This window comes from Trichoderma ghanense (genome assembly GCF_004382785.1).
Source record: "Trichoderma ghanense strain CCMA-1212 chromosome Unknown scaffold_30, whole genome shotgun sequence".
NCBI classification, from domain to species: Eukaryota; Fungi; Ascomycota; class Sordariomycetes; order Hypocreales; family Hypocreaceae; genus Trichoderma; species Trichoderma ghanense.
In genome coordinates, this window is record NW_027395693.1 from 39,942 (window position 1) to 62,764 (window position 22,823).

The 22,823-nt window shown below is 55.8% G+C and overlaps 4 protein-coding genes across 4 annotated transcripts; 2 read left to right on the top strand and 2 right to left on the bottom strand.

The window, feature by feature from the left end:
- Positions 1 to 1,207: 1,207 nt before the first annotated feature.
- CCMA1212_010722 (uncharacterized protein) lies at positions 1,208 to 1,750 on the top strand (the record flags this gene model as incomplete). Its single annotated transcript, XM_073707756.1, has 1 exon — positions 1,208 to 1,750. One exon carries the CDS (start codon positions 1,208 to 1,210, stop codon positions 1,748 to 1,750), a length of 543 nt encoding a protein of 180 aa, XP_073553754.1.
- A 1,507-nt stretch (positions 1,751 to 3,257) lies between these two features.
- Positions 3,258 to 6,467, bottom strand: CCMA1212_010724 (uncharacterized protein; the record flags this gene model as incomplete). Its single annotated transcript, XM_073707757.1, has 1 exon — positions 3,258 to 6,467. One exon carries the CDS (start codon positions 6,465 to 6,467, stop codon positions 3,258 to 3,260), a length of 3,210 nt encoding a protein of 1,069 aa, XP_073553755.1.
- Positions 6,468 to 8,813: 2,346 nt separating this feature from the next.
- On the bottom strand, positions 8,814 to 14,357 carry CCMA1212_010725 (Septation initiation network scaffold protein cdc11; the record flags this gene model as incomplete). The annotated part of the gene is made up of 1 exon (XM_073707758.1): positions 8,814 to 14,357. The coding sequence occupies one exon, from the start codon at positions 14,355 to 14,357 to the stop codon at positions 8,814 to 8,816; it is 5,544 nt and encodes a 1,847-aa protein (XP_073553756.1).
- Positions 14,358 to 15,497: 1,140 nt separating this feature from the next.
- Positions 15,498 to 18,596, top strand: CCMA1212_010726 (uncharacterized protein; the record flags this gene model as incomplete). Its single annotated transcript, XM_073707759.1, has 1 exon — positions 15,498 to 18,596. The coding sequence occupies one exon, from the start codon at positions 15,498 to 15,500 to the stop codon at positions 18,594 to 18,596; it is 3,099 nt and encodes a 1,032-aa protein (XP_073553757.1).
- Between the last annotated feature and the right edge of the window lie 4,227 nt (positions 18,597 to 22,823).

The window sequence follows — 22,823 nt, forward strand, 5'->3', positions numbered from 1 at the left end:
AACTGTTCCAACCATACGACACTATGTACTGAGCGTTTCGGAGATTTTGTTTCATCACCCCTCTCGTTAAGAACAATTTTCTCTCGCCTAAAGAACAAATTCCCCTCGCTTGAAGAACAAAAGTTTCCAGTGTTGGGATACATACTGTTTGGGGGAAAGCAGTTCAACACTGATCCACTCTGTGTATATAAAGACAATCCCGAAGAGGCGATGCTCTACTATTACAATGGCATCTCTGTATGCCCAACGCTGATCGCCCTCTCTATGAGACTAGAAGCAGCTTCATTTGAAAGAGAAAAAAAAAACCTCATCAACGACAAGTCTGCTCCAAGCCCCGAGGAGGCTGCCCTCTATTAGGCTCCCCTCGGGGTTTAGGGCAGGCCTGATCTTGCTACTTATAGCTTACTTGCTTTCTTCCCCCCAACTTGTGGCGTTGTCAAGGTGACGAGGATAGCAACCAAGTTCTGGGTCTGATTCTGAACTTCAACTTCTTGAGGGCTCGTGTGCATGCTGTTTTGCGATTGGTCGACAACTGCTGCAAGTGTCGGCCCGTCTCTCGGATAAGGAGACTGAATCATTGTCGGGTTTGGCCTGGCGGATATTTGGCTTTGATGCCAAGGGGAGCTCATGCACCTTGTTACTTCACTCTGTGCTCTTTCTCCGAGATCGTTTGAGATTGCGTTGTTGATGGCTTGAATCTAGTACATATACAGACAAGGAGTTCGATGCAATGGGCTCGGGTAGATGTTAGCTCTCTCAGAGGAAGTATCTATTTATATCTAGTTCCATCTCAACAATTTTTGGGCTTTGCTCAAACTGTTTAAGCATATCACAGTAGTGTGTCGCTTCACCTCTTCTGCTGTAGACATGAAAACCAGCCTTGAACTGTAAAACTCAACCTTAAAGGATAACGTATGGACTTCCAAGTCCGGTATGGAGAGTGATAAGGAGCATATCATATCCTCCCCCCTTGGCTTTCATATAAAGAGGGCGTCTCTCCTCCAGCTCGCAGACAGGTCAACTCAGCACTTGCACATTCATCACGCTAGAGACAACGTCTTTCAGTACAACTGCCAGTGTTCACGACAACTCTTCACAATAACTGTCTACATAAGAACTGTTCCCACCAACTCCGCACAAGTGTCCAAGCCATCATAGCATCAAGGTTACTTCACTTTGAAGAAAAAGAAACCTTTATCAAGACAAAATGGCAGCCCGACAACCCAGCCTGGAGGAAGCACTCCTTTATTATTACGACGGCATCTCGGCATGCCCGAAGCTGATCGCCCGCTCCAGCAACCTCATCTGGGACTTTGCTCCACGCATGTCCATCCCCCTCAACGCCACCACCCACCCGCTCCTCGTGGAGCGCCTCTTCTTTCCCCCCGCCAGCAACGGGGACGACGGCGACGGCGACGACAGGGACTCCCTGCTCTACGAGATCCTCGATATCCTCCTCGGGTACCCCATGGTGGCCATTGCCTTCCTCCACACTTGCACCCGCAACCAGAACTGGCAGACCGTCCTCGTCGTTGACGTGAAGCCGGGAAGGCTCACCTGGGCGGAGGGATACGAGCTTGCCTGGCACTGCAAGGCTGTCATGCATGAACATGGCATCTTTGATGTCGAGTGTGAGGTTCGAGAGGCGCTTGGCGGGGATGATGATGATGATGGACAGGTGGCCAAGCTTTGGCATGATGTGTCGCTTGCTTTTGAGGATGATGTTGATGATATTGCGGATTGGATGTAATTTTTTGTCTTGGAGTGGATGGGATGAGGGTTATCTTAATGGCAGGTGGTAGAGATTCAGCGTTGTTTGTGGTTATGGATGGATGAGGAGGGGTATTTTCTGTATAGGAAATGCTAGGGGATTACTTTGATTTGGGATCGACACTTGGACTTTGTTTATCCAGTGTCCAGCGACTATTAATATTCTTACATTCAGACAGGTAGAATGACAATATAAACGAGTGTCATTCATGAGTGTCTCAATAACCGCAGTGAGTGCAAGCATCAGCACAGTCGTAAAAGCCCCTGATACACCAATCCGTTACACCAAGCAACAAATATAAAAAAAAAAGCATTTCCAGGGCCCAATAACACTCAGAGCAGCACAGCAAGTCTCCTTGGGCTTAAGAAGAGGCATCATCATGTAAGAACAATGCTGTCTATCATCAGCCATAACATCTTGCAATTCTGCAAACCCAGGCCTGTCCTCGACACCACTGAGGGCCGAATAAGTTCACCAAGGCGGGCAGTCGGCCTACTCGCCAACTAAGAACTCAACAGCACGGACCTTGGCTACGAGTATCACGTCAACGACGACAAATACCATAGGATTCGTCAACCTGCTGCAACAAAGTATCGAAGCCCCCCTTGAACGAGGTATGTGAGCCTCCACAGCCAAGCAGTATCGCTACCTCATCGTCTTAATCTGAACTGTTAGTGACTTTGTGTCATACCGTTTGTATTCCTGTCTACAATTTCTGTGTTCAATCGTGACTTGCAGATAGTAGTTATCTCGGTGGTGTGATGGAGAGTCTTGGGGCATTGGTTTTGCTTATGAATTGACTGGAACTAGTAGAGATCCCTCTGAGGCTGTATATCCAGCGCCCTGAGTTTATTTGCATACTTATACACAGTCGTAGATTGGCACTTTGCTCAAGAACAGGGATATAACGGATCCCGCGGGAGGAGAAAATGCTAATACAATCGAAAACAGCACATGGGAAAATAAACGTCATGATACTCACTGAAAGTTGCCTTTTTACCAAACAGCTTCATCCGTGAGTTGCTTGCTTGGTAAATGCAATGTCAAGGCAGCAAGACATCTACAAAGTGCAAAACATGGGGGAAAAGGCTCTGACCCCATTACCAAGTTACACTAAACAACACAAACACTCCTTGTCATCCAACATAGACAAAGGACAGAGTAACTCATCAATGGACTTCAAGTTGATTCATGCCACTTGTATGCCTGTCTAATATGCCCCACCACCAGCTTCAACTCCCGTCTCATTTTCAAAACGCATGTCTTGTCAATCAGCCAGTCAAACATCTATCCCCACAAGACAACTCTAAAGGAGAGGAAAAAGGAAAACAAACAATAAGAAAGGCAGCATAGGCTACAATGTGATGGGTATCATATTCAACACTCCTCCAAACCCTTCCCAGCTTCTACTCTTTCTTCTTCCTCTCTTCTTCAAACTCAAACTCTCAAAAACAACATCATCATCTCTCGAAACCCCCCCCCCCCCCTACTCCTCAACCTCCTCTCCATTCCCATCCCCAGCCTCCCCCTCAACATTCAACTTGACCCCCTCCCTCTCAGCCTGAATCGCCTTTGCCCTCCGCGCCTCCACATCCTCCCGCCTCACAACCTTCCTCAGCCCCTCGCTCGCCTGGATCAGCCCGTCAATGCTAATCGCATGCTCCGTCATATGGTGATTGATGTACGTATACACCGCCGCCGGCGTGTCGCACTGCAAAAGATTGCTCTCATTCAGCTTCAGCAGCGCCAGCGCGACCTGGAAGAGGAACGTGCTGCCGTCGTTTGTGCACAGCACCACGTCCCAGACGCGAAACAGCGCCTCCGCGCACAGGCAGTCCGTAAACACGGAGAGAAACCACTGAAACGTCAGCGCCTCAAGCTCGACGGACAGCGAGTCCAGGTGCGCCGACAGCTTGGGCAGCACCGTCCGGACGTACTGCCTCAGCACCTGCTGGTCCGCCCTCGACGAAATCAGCGAATGGTCGTAGTACCCCTGCGGAAGGATATTCTCGATAAACGACGCCAGGATCCAGAAGGCATCCTCTGCGGACGGCGTGATGAGCAGGATGTTGGCCGCAATCAGGTTCATCCCCTGGCAGTAGCCCACGTCCTTGTTCCGCCGCGAGTACGCCAGCAGCACCTCGTTGAGCTTCTGCACCCCGGGCCCCTTGCGGAAGAAGATGTTGTCCGTCAGCGTCCGGTTGATGTCCATCTTGATCTGGCTCACCACGGCCGCGTCGTCGCCCTCGCCGCTCTGCGACACCAGGCCGTCGTAGTAGCCCGGGATGCGCAGCGCCGCCGCCCCGGAGCACTCGGCCCAGATCTTTGCGCGGTACGCCACGGGGATGCCGCCCAGCACCAGCGCCTTGAAGCCGTTCCACTTGGCCCGCCCGACCTTGCCCTTGTTGCCCAGGTTGGAGATGCCAATCATCTCGCCGTCCGCCACCCGGGCCTCGGGCAGGATGATGCCCGGCCGTTCGTATCGGGCTTCCGCCGCCGCCGTGGCCGCGGCGATGGCGGCCTCGCCCTCGCGGTGCCTCTCCGCCCTCACCTTGCGCAGGAACTCGTTCCACTGCGCCGTCTTGTCCCGCTGCAGAGAGTCGTGCAGGTCGCTCAGCTGCTGGAGCAGCAGCTTGACCGGCTCCGCATCCTCTTTGACGAGCATCCCCGGCGTCGAGTCCTGCTGCTGCTGCTGCTGCTGCTGCTGCTCCGACGGCGGCTGCGTGAGCGTCGTCTCGTTGTCAATGGCCGTCGTGGTGCTCGCCAGGGGCACGAGCCCCGACTCGGTCGGCGTGATGCCCGGCGACCGTGCCGAGCGCTCAACGAGCCGCTGGCTGGGCGCGGTGCTGGCCCGGTCGTCGGTGCCCTCGGTCACGGACACGGCCGTGGCGCTGATGCCCGGCGTGTGGCTCAGCAGCTCGGTGGGAAACGTCGCGATCTTGAGGTAGTCCTGCCAGCGCTTCGCCTTGTCCTCGCCGGGGGCTCTCTCTTCCTGCGAGCTGGGGCTGCCGGGCCGCGGGTCGCTCGACACGCTCATCTTGGGACTCGGCGGGTCGTCCGTGACGTTGGGCAAGATGCCCGCCCGGTTGCCGTTGCCCAGCATCTCTCGGCGGTCGCCGTTGCGGATGCTGTGCGCCATCTGCGAGGCCTCTCGCTGCCGCTTCTTGCGCCGCTGGTCGTAGATGAAGCCGAACCGGTCCGTGAGGTACTCGCTGTTGGGGTAGTTGCTGTACATTTGCGTCAGCGTCGGAGGCTGGGACTCGGGAGGCAGGATGGCGTCCATCTCGACGGGCCCAGAGTTGTCGGGCCGCAGGGACGACGAGCCGGGCGAGCTTCCGGAGCCGATGCCTCGCACCTCCTGGGTCTGCAGCTTCGCGCTGGCCGAGGCCGTCGACGGCGTGGACCGGCCCATGGCCATGAGCGCCTTGGGGCCGCCGGCAACAGACACGGCCCGCGACGAGCGGCTGGTGCGGTTGCTGGCAACGGACCCCGTCCTGGCCGCCTCCGTCCTGGCAGCACTGCTGGCGGCACGCCCCCTGGCCTCGGCCTCGCGACTCGCAACGGCGCCGCCGGCCACAAGCCGCAGCGTCAAGCTGGCGATGGATTTCCGCTCGGGCGTGGAGGCCGAGTGTATGCTAGACGGCCGGCTGGAGCTGTTGTTGCCGGGGCTGCTGGTCGCTTGGGTCGGAGGAGGCTCGAAGAGGTCGTCCTGTAGCGGCGGTCGCTGGCCGAGGCTCGAGTGCGATCGTATGACAGTCGACCTGTTGGAACCATCCCTCAGAACCGTCTTCTTGGATGTGCCGCCGCCCCAGAGGTAGTCCCTCCACCCCTTGAGCGTGCCGGCTCCCTTTGGACTCTCGGAGCTGTTCCCCGGCGCCGAGGCGACGCTGCTGGCCCGAATGGTACCGCCAGCCACGTCCGTCTCGCCGTACGCGCTCTCCGTGACCGTGTCGCGCATGGCGTCGCCCATCAGGTCGCTGAGCCCGCCGCCGTCCCGCTGGAAGTGTCCGTTGGTGCGCAGCTCGCTCTCCACCACCTTGAGCCTAGTCTCCAGCTCGAGGCTGGACAGGCCGCACTCGCGTATAATCTTGCGCAGCGCCCGCTCGCGCTCGTCGGCGCGCCGCCGCAGGTTGGCAATCTGTGCGTCCCGCTGGGCAAGGTCGCCGGCGATCTGCCTGACGAGCGAGACGGCGCCGTGCCTGGCAATGAGGCGCTCGAGGTGCTTGTCGTCGGCCTTGTGCAGGGCGCCGGGGACCGTCTGCGACAGCGGCGCATCCTCAAAGAGGGCCTCGCGGGCCGAGTTGCGCCACGTCAGGCTGTCGACGATGGAGGAGGCGCTGGCGCCGCTCAGGGCCTTGACGCGGGCGGGCCTGTCGGGCTGGCGGATGGCGGCCTTGAGCTGGTTGCGGTCGGGGTTGTCGTGGTCGTGGTCGTGATCATGGTCGTGAGCATGAGCAGGGTCGGGGTAGCCGTCGGCGAAGCGGTCGGAGCCGGGCAGCTCGGGGGAGAAGCTGGGGAAGCTGGTGAGGGACTTGTCGCTCTCGGCGATGCTGCTGGCGGAGCTGCTGAGGTGGTGGTGGTTGAGCAGGGCGCGGGTCTTGCCGGTGCGGACGCTGCGGTGCGAGCGGTACGAGACGTTGCTCGACTGCGAGACGGACCGCTCGAGCCGGGGAGCGCCAGAGCCGGGCTGGTCCATCCTCGTGCTGTCGCGCGAGGGCCGCTCGCGAGCTCCCGGGGAGTCGCTATGTGACGCTCTGGCCGGCCGCTGTTCGATGGTGATGGTGACGGTGATGTCGATGAGCTGTCGATGACGATGACGATGCTGGGATTGGGGGGTCGATCGATGTCGGTGATGGTGTCCTCGTCGATGCTGTCGTCGAGTCTTTGGGGCTGCACAATAGAGAGACGGAAGAAAAGAGAAAAAGAGTCGTGTAAGTAAAGGAACAAACAAGAGCGCTGGCGTGACTCGAGGCCGGAGGAATGCAAAAGCCCTTTAGACGCAGCCGAGGGGCATGGCGATGAATGGGGAAGAAGCTGGTCGTTCGTTTTGCTGGGGGGGGGGGGGGGGAAGCAGAGCTAAGGCAAGGTAGCGGCCGATCCAGGGTCCACGAGGGAGCTCTAGGTACCTTTTGGTCGGTGGAATCAAGAGGAAGTTATAGGTATATAGGACCCTTGTTTCTCGTTTTAACAATAATGGAAATGTCTCATGTGGTGTCGACAAGAATGCACTGCTCGTGTCTTTTTTGTTTGTCTGTCTGGGCGATGAACAAGCCCAAACAGTCTGTGAGGCCGGCTATTCAACGTCAACCCTCAGCAAAAGGCGAAAGGCGGGACGAGGGGCGAAATCAAATGACATGGCGCTTCGTACTAGCCAGGGAGTACGCGAGCCTCTTTTCTCTTCTCTCCATGTTGCTTGTCCCCTTTCTTTCTAATGATCTTCTTCCTACTAAGTAGGTAGAGTAGGTAGCTTACCATGCTGGCAGACGTCACGAGAGCCCAATTCCTGCGTCCAAACTGCAAGCTACATGTCCTTCGAAGCCACCAAATCAGAGCGCTGTTTCTATCCTTCTTTCCTCTTATTCGAGATGATCAAAGTTCGCTTAGCATGAAATAATAGACAGGGCAATTCACAGATGACTCTTATCTTCGTCTTCTTTTCTAGCATGGACCATGGTGCTCAAGCTGAGACAGTTGTACTACTAGCTCCCAGCCTTTGAAGCCCAACTGCGTGAGAATGACGCCCGAGACTCTCCCGTTCCAATGCATTGGGTGCCTATCGAGCAACTTCAAACGGCTGCCTGCCAGGCACTCGCTCATATGTATATTCATCATCACCCATCATGACCACACACTAGCAACTAAACCTACCATTTCACATGCAACTCCTTACCTCTGACATCAAATCAAACACCTTCACACAACCTGACACCACTAGAACACTCGCATCCCCACCTCTTCCTCTCCCATCAAGTCCCATCAAATCAACCACACGCCCTTACTAAAGAGTCATGCTAACGCCTTCAACTCCACTCCCAAGTCCTCCCGTCATCGTCACCCAGCCTTAGTCCCCAACCAACGCATCCAGTTAAACAATTCAGAATTCAATGTGCATACAACACATGCAGGGCTTCTCTATCCTGTTGAAACGAACTCGCACGTCTTTGAAGTAATACCAGCATGCGCACCCTCCCTGTCGTCGTCACATGCGAATCCAATCCTTAGACAAAAATATTCCCCCTATCCATCAGCCTTCGGAGGATTATCATCACAGTTACTACTTTTTATACAAATACACGTCTGATCAAATCCTACTCAATCAATCCATCCCATAGACTTCCTCAAATGAACCACCCTCGCTTGAAACGCAGCACACTTATTGCCTCCCTGTCCCAAAACACTCCTTGACAAATCCCAAACCACACCCAAAATCACAACAAAAGTTTCACACAAAAAGCGCCAACAAAATAAACAAATAATACAAAAGTCTATGCCTCAGCTGGAAAAGAAAATTAAAAACTATCAAGGTACTAGGTATGGATATCATCATTTGGACCCAAATCCCCTTCTAAGACTCTTACACAAAAAGAAAAAGCAAAACTCCCGGATCATCAAACCAAGATCCGACGCAAAAGGAGATAGAAGCCTCTCTCTTTCCAGGGCCACCAACAGTAAGAAAAGGCCAGAAAATCATAGCCCCCCAAAACCCCAGCTCTCGTGCCCATACTCTTTGAAACACAAAAAAAAAAAAGAGAAATCAAAGAAACGCCACCTGTCAGAGCTTAGAGGCTCCCTGTCCTGCCTGCTCCCCGTCATGACATGCCAATGCCACGCAAAATCGAAATCCAATGTAGTCCTTCCTCGTGGTAATTACCAAATTACCACAAACGCCCTATCGAAGAAGAAAAAAAAAAAGCCAAAAAATTATCATTACTTTTGTTCAGCCCCTTTTTGCCAAAACTCTTGGTAAATACCACTAGGCAAAAGTACCCTCGGCGTACCACCGGCTGCACTTGACCAGTTCGTCACTCTCTTCACCAGGCCCCTAAGTGGTGCTGAGTGACGGCGTTGTAACCGCTTCGTTGTGGTGTTGTTGTTGTTGTGCAGATTCGGACTCGCCAACCAGCGTGTCCTCGAGCTCCGGTACAAGCCCATCGTCAATGAGCCTCTGCAGTAGCACATCCTTCGCCAGCGTCTTTTCCCGCACAATGGCCAGGCCGTCCAGTCTGCGGAGGCGTTTGCAGCTAGCAACGTACACCACCTCGTGCAGGCGACGACGTAGCCTCGTGGTTTCATCCAAGCGCTTGGCAAAAGTCTCGTCTCTCTCCATGTCCGCCTCTGGCATCACAAACGAGTCGGCGCTGCCCATCTTATCCGGGCTGATGAGCATCTGGACCGGAGGATAGAAGCCCTGGGTGATGGGGTTATCCCGCAGATCCAATTCCGTGAGGTGAGGAAAGTCGGTCAGAAGCTCCGTCACCGCCACCGTGTCTGAGAGCCGGTTTCCGGCCGCGAGCAGCTTCTTCAGCCGCGGGATGAATCGCAGGGATGACAGATCCCGTATGGCATTAAAGTTGAGATTCAGCGTTCGCAAGTTGGGCATCAGCTGCCCACACTCGTCGGGCAGCACCTCCAGGCCGCAGTTTGCCAGCTCGAGCAGCTGGAGGTTGAGGAAGTCGGCCTGGAGCTGGAACGAACCCAGGTAGTTTCCAGACAGGAACAGCTTCCGTATCTCACAGGCACTGATCAAGAAACGCAAATCAAGCGGCGCGTCGCCTCGCTGTTCTCGCAAAGAGAGGCTGTCCATCCGGCGGACGTGGCGGAAGCCAGAGATGTGGCTGATGCGGTTCCGATCAGCGTGGAGCGTCTGCAGACTACCCAGCTGCCGAATGTCCAAGTCCTCGATATCATTATCGCTGATGTCGAGCTTCCGGAGCGTCTTGTTGGCCTTCTCAAACACGAGCGTCTCGAGGTGGTTATCGGAAATGTCCAGGTGGGACAGCGCAGGCAGCAGATGAAGACCTTTGACCGACGAAATCTTATTCGATGCCACGTCGAGCTCTGTCAAGCGCCCCCACTCAATGTTGGAAAAGTCAAGCTCTTCAATCAGATTGTTGCGTGCTCTCAGAGTGAGCAGGCCATCGTGGGAGTCCAGCCCGTCAAGGCTCGTTAGCAGATTGTTATCTGCCCGCAAGCTCCGCAGGTGAATGAGTCTCTTCAACGCCGACAAGCTCTTGACTTGATTGTTGGAGATGTCAAGGTACTGCAGGTGAATGAGATGGTCCCACGAGGTGAGCTCCGTCAGCATGTTGTTCGACACCTTGAGTTGCCGCACGCTTTCGGGAGTGCCCTCCAGATGCCCCAGTGAATTCTTCGACACGTCCAGCGTGGTGATTCTGGAGCAAAGCTTGTTGAGGCCGTGCAGGCTGGTCAGCTGCTTGTCCTGGAGAGTGAGAGAGGTCATATCCTCCCAGTACGGCTCGTGCGGCTGCGCCTCAGAGAGCTTTTCCACAAGGGTTCGCAGCGTCATGGACATCACCTTCTTGGACCCGTCGCCCGTCGCCATTCGCCGCTGTCCCATGACGTAGCTCACCTCGAGCCCAAACGACTTGTCGTGGTTGTTCATGGAGAACTCGGAAAGCGGGCTCAGCGAAAGCTTTCCAACGTTCCGGCCAATCATCAGACTGTCATCAGCCTTCAGGGAGACAGCGGCGTGCGCCGGAGTGCTCATGAGGAACCCAAAACCCGAGCCCCCTTCCAGCGATTTGAAACTCATCATCGTATTGTCACCGACAAAGCTGAGGTGACGGTCATTCTGAGCTGGTGTTTGCTGGTTCTGGCCCCTGGGGCGACTTTGGTTCGGCAGCTCCACCGTGCTCTCCTCATCCTGCTCGTCGATTCGCGAGACCGGCCGAGGCGTAAACTTGCCAGAAGACATGGACGTGGCGCGGATGGTCCGCAGAGGGTCTGGCGTAACAACCTTGGAACCGCTAAACTGAGCTGCGTGGAGCGGAGGCGACTCGGATGATTCGCCGGGCACAGGGTCGTCCTCTAGGCCTTCTATATCCTCGGGAAGCACGCCCAGAATGATCGAGGCAATGGGCGAGGTGAAAGAGATCGTAATGTTGCGACGTTTCGACGACAGCCCATCGCTGCTCGTCTTGGCCTTGAGAACAGGCAAGCGGCTTCCTCCGTCATCGGCACTCTTAGAGCCCTCGCCAGGCTGAGCATCGAGCTTCTCAATCTCCCCCCTGGCCCTTGCCGCTACCTCGGGGTCAAGCGGCTCATACGCCGCGAGGGTCGTATAACTCTTCAGCGAGTGCGTTTGGGCCGAGCTCTGGCGAGAGGACTTGCCCTTGCTGCTCGCCATATCTTCGCGGCCCCGAGGGGCCTGCTTCAGATGCTGCATCTCCTCCGTCATGTCGACGGACAAGTCCGGAATATTGGCAAATGGATCCTCCTCGCTGTCGTCGGACCCTGAATTGTGAGACGTCAGAGAAGCTTTGGAGTCCTTGTTTCGGATCCAAATGTTGTTCTGCTTGTCCAGATACATGCCGCCAATCTTGTCCGGAATCAGGTGAGAAACGCTCTCGGGGGCAATCATTTTGCGCGATTCGGAACCTCGAGAGGAAGAGGTGGGAAACAGGTGGCTGGTGGAGCGAGCAGAGGTGCTGGAAAACAAGTCATGGACCGGGCTCGTCGTTTCACTCGCAGAATCATAATTCGAACCGCCGGCACCGCCGCCGCCGCCGCTCCCACTGGCTCGAATGCGACTGGCCCGGTCAACCACGCGCTCAACCTCTTTCGCCGCGCGAATTGCGTCCTTTGCAAGGCTCATGGACCTCACTGAGGAGGAGACCACGTCGCCCATGTCACTCATCTCCTGGTACTTCTTGAGCCGTTTCACAAGTTCAGGGTCCTCCTGTTGTCGGGCCTGTCTGGGTATCGGCTTTCCGTCTCGACTGGGTGGTCGCGAGAAGGGCTCGGCCGTAGATCCGTCGGACTCCTCCATCGTGGCATTCTGCGAGGCAACCTGAGCCTCCAACTCGGATTCCTCAAGGCTAGACAGCCCGGGCTGGCTGACCTGGTTGCGGATCATGGCCATGATCTGGGCAGCTTGATCTACAAAATCCTGGGTCCGTATGGACGGCTTGCGCTCGCCAGTGGTCCCGGGGCTGTCTGGCTCATCTTCTTCCTGGATCGACGACCTCGTTGGCGAGCGGCGCGCCCTCCCCTGAGAGGCGTCATCCTGAACCGACTTTGAGGTGTGCGCCGAAGAATGGGACTGCCGCCTAGACAGTCGGTCTGCATCTTTAAGATCGATGGAGTTTGAGCGCTCCGCCTGAGAGCGCCTCCGCAGTTTGGATCCAGGGCGAGGCAGCTTTGGCACAATTGACTTGCGACCCTCGCTGCCAAATGCAATATCGGAGCGATGAAGCGTTCGGCGACGCTTTGGTGTCGGATGCTTGGAGGGAGACGCTCTGGGCCGCTTGCCTTCGGATCCGTAATCCCGCTTTGCGGCCCAGGACTCGTCGTAGGCTTCATCCTGAGAGCTGACGGAGTTGGCTGGTGAGCTGGACATGGAATCGTATTCAGCACCAGCATCGACCGAGGGAGTCTGCGAATTGCTCTTGCGACGGCTCCTTCGGACATGCAGGGCAACGTCTTCATGAAGCCAAGATGACGGGGGGACGAGCTTGAGGGGTCCCTTGGCGGCCAAGGGAGGATGCAATGGGGTCGTCTTCTCCTTGAAAAGGAGGCTGGAATGCTCGGCGGGCGAGTGAGACAAGTCGTTGGTGAATTCATACCCTTCCAGCTCACCAGCCCCAAAATGGCTGACATACCTCTTCGGCCCGGAGTTGCGATCGACTCGTTTCTTACTAGGGTCGCGGCTGGGCGTGGAAGGCGAAAGGTCTCCCCGCGAGTTCATACCAGACAAGCTCTCTTCAAACTGACTGATGCGTCGCAGCAAGGTCTGGTTGGTAAACGTATCGTAAGGCCCAAACAGCTTCAGGGGGCTCGTGTTGGATTGGTTGCTCGGTTCGCGGATTTCTCTCTTGTCAGGGCTTGGAAACGGCGCGTGAGGCACGTTGGGGCTGTCGAAGAACGAATCGAGCACGTTCGAATCGGCGTCCTGTGTCCGCAGCGTTGGAAATTGTTTCGGCGTGCTGGCCTGTAGAGAGTCCTCAGGCAGCATCTCGGACCAGTCCTCGCCCAAATCAGGACTCAGGCTACGGTGCTGCAGAGACCCCTCAGGCGAATCATTGCTTCCGTAAGATGTGTCGAAATGATACTTGATCGAGGAATCGTCACCGGCGTCGGCATTCAAAGGCTTTGCGTCCACTGCGCTGTCGGAGGCATTGTGCGAAGGATCCAGGATCATCTGATTGAGTTGCAATCTCTCGAGCTTCTGGCGCAGCTCTTCCGTGGGCATCTCAAGGGGAGTAAACTCGACCTTTCCGTCCTCGTCGCTGCGCTTGCCAATCAGAATGGGGCTGAAGTCTTCGTTTCGCGTATAACTCTGGCCGCTGGCTTTCCTAGATGTTCCATCGACCAAGGATGGGATGGCGAGATAGCTGTCGTCTTGATCGGCTGCCTCTTCGTCGTGCCCAGCCTCTTGCTCTTCTTCCTCGTCGCCAGGCCCTTGGGTATCTTCTTGTTTGGCCCCGTGTTCCGCCTCTTGTTCCGTGGATGGCGCAGGGGGATTGACAGGGTGGCTGCTCATAAGGGACGCGTCCGAGTGGTCGTCCTGGTCGTCCTCAACGTTGAGCTTGTACTTGATCCCCCGCGGGGGCCTCCTGGGGCTCGGACTTGGTGTGACCTGGTTCGGGGAAAAGGCACCGTCCTCCTCCTCGTCGTTCAGCTCCTGGTCCGGGTCAAAGGTATTCGTCGGGTCGGTTTGCCCTGGCGGGCTCGAAGGCAAATCTGTGTCGTATAAATCTGCAGTAGAGGGGGATTCGAGGTGTAGAGAGTCGAGCTTGGGGAGCGGCGAACTAGGCATAGGAGACGGAGGGTCGAGGTTGGGCGATGGAGACTCGAGGTTGGGGGAAGGAGAGTCGAGGTTGGGAGAGGGCGAGTCGATGTCGGCTTCGCTTGACGGCGGCGGCTTGAACATGTCCTGCAGGCCAACGGCCGCCGAACTAAACAGGTCGCGCTGCTCCCCATATCCAAGCTTGCCGTGCACCAACCGTCGCTTCCACTCAGGCGTCTCGGATCGCCCCGGCGCGGCAGGCGTTCGCTGCCGGGCGTTCTTGTGCACCACGACAGAGCCCGTCGTTGAGGAGACGGACCGCCCTACATAGCCCTTGTGCGACGGCTTGCGATCCTTTGCGAACTTCAACAGGCGCCTTTTGGGCGACTTGTTGTCCTCGGAGCTCCGGTCGCCCTCCAGAATAGTCATGCTCTTATCCTGCGGCGACCGTGAAACCACGCCGGGATGCCTCCAACGCGGTATGCGACTCGGTGTGATTTTCGGCGACGGCGATGGCTCGCTCTTCTTGGTCGACTTGACGAGAGGAAGCGGCGCGGGCGAGGATCCTCGCTCGGACACCCAGTCCTCGGTCAGCGAGTCCAGCCAGGCGTGCGACATGGTGACGGCCGGTAGAGACGCTGCAAACAGGGGATGAGATGCTCACGCCATAGATGGAAGGGCTGTAGAGATACAGGAAAAAAGGCTATGCGGGGTCCGCGTCCAGGCAGGGGGAGAGGCAGAGCGGCGGCAGAGGCAGGACCTGAGACAGTGAAGCTACTGGCGATGCGCGCGCACTGCCGTCGGGTCGCGCAGAGGGAAGAAATACTCGGCGCAGTCGGGGCGCGGACTCGGCCGGAATGGCGGCGTCAAGTGTCGACAAGAGATACTGTAAGATGCAGGCTGGAGATGTGGCAGACGGACGGACGCATGGGAGCGCATGCAGGGGATTCGGTCGGGAGGCTTCGTTAACGGTATTGCTCCGTACTTGTACACAAAAGAGGAAGCGATGATGCGCGCGGGAGCTCGAAGTGGGAAAACATGGCAGGGATCTTCATTGGTCGTTTAGCGTTACTGTGCCAACTGTGCTGGGGCTGCCTCGGTCACGTGCAGCTCTCCGTACCTTTTGACGGTCTGTGCCTTAGCAATCCGTATGGCAGACGGAGCGAGACAAGGCTATCAAGAGCTCTAAGATTGCCGGAATCTCGCCAGTCTAAGCTGTCATCTAGTCTGCGACCCATCAAATAGAGAATTGACGTATTTTTAGCCCACAGTGATTACGACGAGGTACTCCTTTTCACGTATCCATATGTACTGTGATATTCCTTGTACTGCATATTCAGGTATGCACAGCAGGCAGAAAAAGGAGCAGCAGATGCAGCAGCGCAGAAATGAAAGTGCTCCATGCATGGATGCTTCCAGCTTGCTGCAGCTCGCCAGCGATCAGGGAGGGATCCGCCCTTTACGCGGGCTCACGTGACGGCGCGGGACGCGTCCTCCGTCATGGGCGAATCGCGAGAAAGCGGGCCAGGGTAGAGCTTGCCTGACCTTACCTCAACTCACCTTGATTGAAGCTTCAGCAACTTCAATCCCACCAAACTGCCCTCAACTGCCCTTGCATCAGCCACTCTCGAACCTCGACCTGAAGTGAGGCGCAGATGAGGAGCTTCGCAATATCCCTTGGCCCGGTGCCCGCGGAGTTGTGAGTCTGATGCCGCACGCATCCCTTCGATAACCCATTGATGCATTAGCACCACCACCATGGCCGCGACGGTGCGAGGAGGCTCAATCTACTGCGAGGCTGTCCTTCCGCCGGACGGCGTCTACTTTGAGGGCTCCGAGGACGAAGACTACGAGAATGCAGCAGAGCGAAGGAAGAGGTACGAGGCTGCCGGGCAGAAGTTTCTCGCTGGCAGCGTTCCATTTCTGCTGTCCGCAAGCTTGAAGGGCCCCTTCGACGAAGCATCTGGCTGGGTCAATCCGTGGCGGTCAAAGAATCGCACCGCTCATTCGCAGCCTCGACTGGAGTCTGCAAACCTGGGCTCTCATTTCACTAGTCCGACGCGGCCTGCAACGTCTGCCTCTCACTCTGCCGAGACGCAAGCCATAGAGGTTCTCAAAAACGCCGAGTGTGCCCTTCCCAGTCCGGAAAGCCTTAAGCAGGCTCCCTTCACCGCAACACCTTCACGGCTCCGAGGCAAGGTCGCTGATGAGAATGTCTGGGGGGATGGCATGGCATCTCTTGCGTCGACTAAAGATGACGCTGACCCCTGGATTGCGAGTTCGCCGTCACGGAAGCTGAGGAAGAAGAGATCAAAGTCGTCAATTGGCGTAGACAGCGCCTCGAAAAAGCGTCGGAAGACCGAGCCAACAGAGCTTGACATCGGCACTCCCACCACCCCAGGACGTCGTGCCACAAGGTCAGATGCCGATGGACAACGCACAAACACCAAGGTTGATGTGCACAACTCGTCCATATATGCCCACATTCGGGAACTCACATCGAAGCTTCCAAGGCAAGACCTATCGAGCGACGAGGATATTGTTTTTGATGACGACGAGAGCGAAGCTTTCCTTACCAGTCAAGAAGTCGCTTCGCCCTCAGCAAATCTGGGTCTGTCGCCCTGGAAGGTATCGCCCAGCGAGGCAGTGCGACGAAGACTGAATCCGACCTCCTCCTTTTCATCTCCACCTCCTCGCTCGCGCTTGTTTGGAGCGCTGTCTCCTGTCTCCATGTCTTCGTCTCAGACCCCCACCAAGCGGGCGGTTCCTCCAGCCTCATCACCCGGCTGCTTGCCATCTATGAAGGGACAATCCCCATCTGGAACTCCAACACGACGTTTGCGCATCCTAGACCTGGATATGCCCGATGCCGATGGTGACAATAGCAACGGTGCTAACGACAACGCGATAGCGCCAGAGGATCCGTCTCAGGAGCAGGAGCTCCCGTTACTCAAGCCCCTTGATGTCCACGACGTGAATCATATCAGCAGCTCTCCAGATCCAGTTTTGCGTGCAGCTACCGCAACTCGCCCTGATTGTGAAGAGCGTGCATCAACTTCGGACGAAGCAGCAACATCCCGCAACGCCCAGGATGATTCTTTGCACGGTCTGAAAACCAGCTACGAAAAGCTCAATGGTCAGATCAAGCCAATGCGCGCCGCACCACCTCGACAAGCGACGCATCCCATAATATACGATGAAGCTGAAGGGGTCGAACGCCCGTCGCCCGGCTCTTGTATTGCACCTCTATCAAGCTCACAACAACCCGCTCCGAGCCAGGTCGAAGCCGCCAAGTCTCCCAAAGATTCTAGACCTACAAAAACCCGCAGGTTGCCGAAATCGTCGGCTCTCCAGTCTCTGAGCCCTCGAAATGGTAGAATCAACTCGCGACCTGCGCTCAAAAAGGCTGTGCGGTCTTATATGTCGTCGCCACTCAAATCATCAACATCAACCGCAAACAGACCCCACTTGCACACGCAAGATCGCCAGCAGTCAAAGGAGAATGTTGAAACCAAGGAGGCAAATGAGAGCATGTCACCGCTGACGAGAAGTGTCAACGTCTCAAGATCACAGCCTAGTCGGGGCGAAGTACTTGCCACCTCCACTCCTGAAGCTGATCCATCAAAGGTCGACAAAGTCCAGGAAGGTCATGTCGCTCTCGATGCTGCAGCTTCATCAACTCCCTCCTCCTCCAGCCCTGCGCCAACTGAAGTCACCCGGCCTACAGAGGTGGACGATACGGTCCAGAGTGATGGGCCCTCCAACGCACCGGAATCGACAGAGCGAACCTCGATCCAAGTGGAACTTCCCACTCAGTCTCAGCCTTCCATCCCCATGGCAGACGCGGGCCCAGGCACGCCCGAAATGCGAGCATCCGGCGACTCGTCAGAAAAGCCAGATGTGTCTGACACAAACGGTCCCGTGACAGATGGCCTTGCCCCTACGCAGGAGCAGCAAAATCAAACGCTCGGCCCCACCGACTCCGGCGAAAGCCTCGTCCTACCACCGCAAAGCGTCGAGACACACCAGCCGCCTTTTGAAGATATGCCTCCACCCTCCCATGAGGCGTCGAAGAGACCGTCCACACCGGAGCCGCAGTTTGCCTTTACGTCCTTTTCGTCATTCATGTCGCCTTCTCCCAGCCATCGCCGTCAGGTCCGCTATTCTTGGGGTGGAGTTCCGAACGGTATCGGTCCTACATCACGAGGCATCCTCCTCTCTGGCAGAAAAGGGGCGTCGAGAAGCACAGCTTCCAAGAAACGGGTCTCCTGGGCTCCCTTGCCGCATGAAGAGACGGCCAGCACCGGCGAGGAGATGTCGTCCGAGACGAACACGTCATCATCGCCGTCACGAGGCAGGGACCGCGCAGTTTCACCACCTCCACCGCCGTCCACCGGCCTCGCTTCTGATTCGCTCGAAGAGAGAGACATGAAGTTCAGTCACCACTTTGCTGCCGTAGCTGACCGTTCCAAGGGCACACAACTGCAGAGCGCGCCAACCGCATCGGGAGATGGATTCTGCAGCTCCGGCACGGAGTCCCCCGTTGCTGCAGCAGAAGTCGCCCGTTGGACCGAAGTCACAAACAGCCCCCAAGTCAACCTGCAAGTGGCGGACAAGGAAGCCGCGAAACTGACTGGCGGATGGGACGGCGGCGAGGAACCCACAGACATTGTGGAGGATATCTTCCACGAGATGGACGACTTTTTGCAGATCTGGGATGTCGACGCTGAGCTGAAGGAGGCGCGGAAAGCGGACAAGGCTCGGGCTGCTGGCGAGAAGAAGCAGGAGGAAGCCCACTCGGAGGTTGACATGGGCATGGACGTGGATATGGACATTACATCGCAGTTTTTCTTCTGAAGATGACGTCCACATATTGAAGGATCTGTCTCTGTTCTTCCAACAACACGACATCACAGGAGTCATGATACCATCCAATTGTCATTCAGCATAGCGTGCCGGCATCCGCGTTGACGACGTCCTTGCCGTCTAGCTTTCACTTCTTCTTTTTTTCGAGGTTCGGATATCTGGTCATTCTTTGAGGAAAAGGTTATGTTTCCACATGTACATCGTATCGAAATCATACCCATACAAAGATACACTTTCGTATCTTGTCCCTTTTCTTCAGCTCTCTACCTGTATATGTGTCTTGAGAGCGCGGGCGGCATTTGAAATTTCCTCAGCTAGGTTGGGGCGGTTGGGGATGGAGACCCTGTTCATCCCTTTTTGTCTCTAGTGTACATTGTCTGAGAAATTGTGAGCAGAGACAAGGAGGCTCGTGATGCAATCATGTTCCTTGGGGGTGGAAATGGCTTCGCCTATGAGCAGAACGTATGAACCATGCGAGTTACGTGTGTGTCAGGTGCATATAGCACCTAGGTAGAGCCATGAAGTTTACGACGCAGATATCACACCGAATTGTTGTGATTTGAGTCCCTTTTACGCTGATAGTGGCCTTTAAGCAGTGTGATGTTTTGGTGCGGATGGGCGCCTGCTGTGAAGTTGTGTGAACGTGAGAGTTGTATGGTCTTGGGGAGGAATGGAAACGCTTAGGTTTGTATTGTCTGGTACTGCGTTGTTGTGTTTGTTACAGGTCAATTGACTCTCATGATAGTAAGGTATGTGGTTGTGCTTGTTAGGGGTAGCATTGATGTTGGGAAATGCGCCTCTTGTAGAAAGTCGTCACGGGCTATGGGCAACAGAGCGACGACCAGCACCACAGTTTACATGCTCATTGTTTTCAGGCAGTCTCTGTCACTCTTTTCCCTTTTCTTCACGTTCTTCTCATCTGGTTCAAGAAAAGGCCACATCGCCTGTTAGGTTTCAAGCCGCTCCCTCGCAATTTACAGGGTAAGTCAAATAAGCATACTCCGTACATTAACCTAACAAAGCTTAAAGACAAACCCGCCGCAACAACTCATCAATTAAATAGCACAGCATCAAAGTAGAAAAGGCCGCGAAAAAGCCTGTTGCCCTGCATATGACCAAGAGCACAACAAAAATCGTGACTAGGCTCGTACATACTTTTTTTTTTTTTTTTTTTCCTGCAGTGTGCTGCAGTGGTTCCCCCTTGCTCCGGCTTGGACGGCTTTTCGGTCCAATGGGTGTGGTGGGACAAAGAACGTGGCTTGCTGTGCTGGCTCAGACAACGCTTCACCCGGCAGCCATCTGGGGGGCCCTTTTCATCTGCTTCCTCTTCTCTCTCTTGTCTCACTGCCGCTTGCTCTTCGTTTGCGCCCAAGAGTGGCACTTGATTAGGCTATAGTTGGCCCTGTTACCTACCTGAAGTGTCTCTCTTCCTTTTCTCTAAGGAGCAAGGTAGTAGTCCCTCGTCGGATAATGTAGACAGAACTGTGGTGGGAGAATGTCACCTAATCGACGGGAGAATCTGTCGAGATTGGCACATTCATGTAAACCACTCAGATAGAGCCCGGCTCCCGTCTACAAAAGCTCCATCACTTGTGAATCGAGACACATGGGTAAAGCCGGCCCTTGATTGCAACCTCGTGCTTCGCACACATCCGCCGGATAAGCTGCAGGCAAATATCCGAGTGAAACTCTAAGGCGAACAAACACTAGGTGACGTCGCAAGAGGTACGAACCCGACGAGTGGAACGGCATCCGACCTCAGGAGGGCGCAATCTGTTACGAGATGAAGGAGGACGCCCCGTGTCCCATTGGCAGACGCAGATCCCCCAACCGGCTCATTTTGACCTGTCCCCCTTTTCCAGGCCTCGGGCATGCGTATGTCTCGGCCAGCCTAATCCTAACTGACGTCCAGTGGCATCAGAGGATCCTGTGTGGTGTCGTTGTTTATGTGAAAATAAACCCAAAGAGACTCCGCTTGGGTTGCTCGTGAACCCAAATCCGTCTCATTGTACTTCATATGCAAACGCACACAAGTAGGTGACAACGCAATTCTGTCCAACACCTCACGTGGTAGACTCCGTCAAACGATTTGGCTGCGTAGTCCACCCACGTGCCCCCGAATCTCTAGTCTGAGCCAGAAACCAACGTCTAGATGGCCTGCCTCTCGGTAGTCCGGGACGCTCGACGCCTGAATGGTAGTTGTTCCTGACTGCCTGATCCGGGTCCGAGGAATACCAAGCGTCATGAGCCTAAATGGGCTTGGAATATCTGTTTAGATCCAGGAGATCGGGGTCACCGCAAGTCCTGTGGAACGCACTTGGTATCAAGCCCACGGCATGAAGAAAGCTTGTGCATTGTCTGACTTTTTGAGCTTCGGATATGTGACGTGGATGATCCGAGGACACGTAAGGGTGTGCGATGCTGAAGAGGCATACACCAGTCAGGTACTGTCGAGGCACACGTGGGAGAGGAAGAAGGCGTCGGTGAGCTCGGCAGCTTATGGACGAATTCAGGCACCCCGTTTTGCATTTCATAGAGCCATCTCTGTCCCGGCTGCTTCTCCAGGAAACGTTGCTGGCGCAATTGTCCGCAAATGATTGAGCAGGATTTGCATCGTGCTGATTCGTAGGCTTTCCCGTGAGCGAGTACCTTGGTCTGGTCGCCCGGCAGTGATGAGGCATGAGTGCAGGTGCACGCTGCATTGCAATTGGTAATGTGGCGTCACCGGTGAGCTCGCCTGGTAAAGCAAATGTACCGGTAGGCTCTGCAACAGCATACCGCAGATGCTGTACAACATGATAGGTAGGGCTGCATATCGGCTGTCAGTTTGCAATCGATGTCCAGTATCCTTGACTCCCGACGGCGTGCCACAGTCGTTGAACTTGCAAGGTTGTTTGCTCCAAGCTAGGTACTAGACTCCGGGGAATGCCTGGCCGTGCCGGGCAGCCCACTAATCAAACCCCCTTTGTTGTCGGTGAGTGAACAGGTCGTAGGTCGGACTGATGGGCGTCTTTGCCTGTTCCACGTGGGCGGGAATGATGTCCAAGCTTCTGGAACACGACGACAGGCGGTGGAGTTGGCAATAAACTTCAGACCCCCATGCAAGCTTTGATGATTGCGCTGTATCATGCCGAACGACCATTGGGAGGGCGCCAGATGAAGCCTTGTGGAAGCGGCATTCCACCATGTTCTGTTCTTTGTGAAGCAATGCAGCGGACTCGGTGGAATGTCAATGACACGGCGGGTCTGAAACGGCGATAGAAAGGCAAAACCGTCAACGACGAATCATCGAAATAGGTCCCATGCCATTGGGCACCGGCGCCGTCAAGCCACGTCTGTCCTAGTGCTGCAGTCAACTCGCTCCAAACCCAAGCCAAGCTGGGTTGCTATCCACAGGCATTAGCGGCAGTCAGAGTGAATCTGGAGGTGTAGCACTAGCAGCTATGATCCTCCGTACCTGGCCATCGTGTGCCTGATAAGCTCGAAGCAAGTTGTGCGTTATCTGCGAGCTTGCTCGAACTCCGTCAGCAGGCCAGGGAGGGGGGTTCGTATCACAGCAAAAGCAAGACAAGGGCGTTGCAGTCCCGCCGGAAGTGGCCCAGGATCCCGCGAAAGCTAGCGGGCTCATCTGGCCTGGAGTGCCTGATGGCGAGCATCTCGAAGCCGGGGAGCACGGGAGAGCGTCATGGTTTGCGTCGTGTCTGTTGGGGGCTGGTCGAGCTCAAAGGACGTCGACCGTCGTTGCGCAGACCGGCTGCATGAGCCAGATGCCGGCTTGTGTCACGGGGTGCGTTTCACGGCGACGAGGGCCAGCAGCATGTCTCTCGCTTGGCCTTCACCGGTGCTTTATCTTTTGCAGGTGGGCTGCGTCTTTGGTCTCCGCGCTGTGTTGCACAGGGCGGTGATGCGCGATGCTTGATAGCGGAGTGAGTGCCTTAGGCAGTAACAGCTGGTACATGTATCATTGACAGAGATAAGGCAACAATCGGACTCGATTGGATGCATTGGTGTCTTTCCTGCATCAATCCACCGCCATTGGCGTTATCAGGGCTGTTTCTGTCCCCTTGAGGGCGATCAATGGATACCTTATTGATGGTCAATCCTTTCTTGCTTGCCGGGGAGTAAGCAAACCGTATTGTTAGTAGGCTCTCCGCCGGCTCTCATGGAGTAAGGTATGACAGTAGAGGACATCAGCAAGCAGACATGGTAGTCTCCTTG